Source organism: Monopterus albus, unplaced genomic scaffold, assembly GCF_001952655.1.
Source record: "Monopterus albus unplaced genomic scaffold, M_albus_1.0 scaffold662.1, whole genome shotgun sequence".
In the NCBI taxonomy this organism is placed as follows: domain Eukaryota; kingdom Metazoa; phylum Chordata; class Actinopteri; order Synbranchiformes; family Synbranchidae; genus Monopterus; species Monopterus albus.
The window spans coordinates 35,061-35,501 of NW_018128542.1; the positions used below are offsets into that span (position 1 = coordinate 35,061).

At 32.4% G+C, this 441-nt stretch overlaps 1 protein-coding gene across 1 annotated transcript in view; it reads left to right on the plus strand.

Moving 5' to 3' along the window:
* LOC109953422 (E3 ubiquitin/ISG15 ligase TRIM25-like) overlaps positions 1 to 148 on the plus strand; it is a 6,135-nt gene extending 5,987 nt beyond the window's left edge. The window contains exon 2 of the mRNA XM_020588906.1: positions 133 to 148. Within this exon, the coding sequence (XP_020444562.1) occupies positions 133 to 148 (16 nt within the window). The remainder of the gene's footprint in view (positions 1 to 132) is intronic.
* Positions 149 to 441: the final 293 nt, after the last annotated feature.

A 441-nucleotide genomic window follows, 5' to 3' on the forward strand; every position in this document is an offset into this window, starting at 1 on the left:
TTTAACAAAAAATACTTCTGGAAGGAATCGCCAACGCGACCTTTAACAGTAAATGTCATTCTGGTTTCTATAGAAATCCTCCTTGTCCGCTCTTATTACAACTTTTTCTTTGTAATTCACATTTTTCAGCAGGTTTTCTAAAAGGTAAAGAAAACATGAGGTGACATAAGACAGGATATTCCAGCAACTCAATGAAGAACATGTAACAAATCAAAATAAAGCAAATGTTGACGCTCCATGTAAAATAAATCAGCTGAATAAGGAAGAATAACAAAGAACTGATACAAGTATAAATAAAATACCTCATTAATATAACAAATACTGAATAGCACCATTTTTTATTTATTCTCTATGAAGCTGCTTCGACTTGGTCATGAAAAAAACACAAGTGTCTGATTCATCTTGGTTTATGAAACGTCTTGTTGCAGAATGTGTGACGAA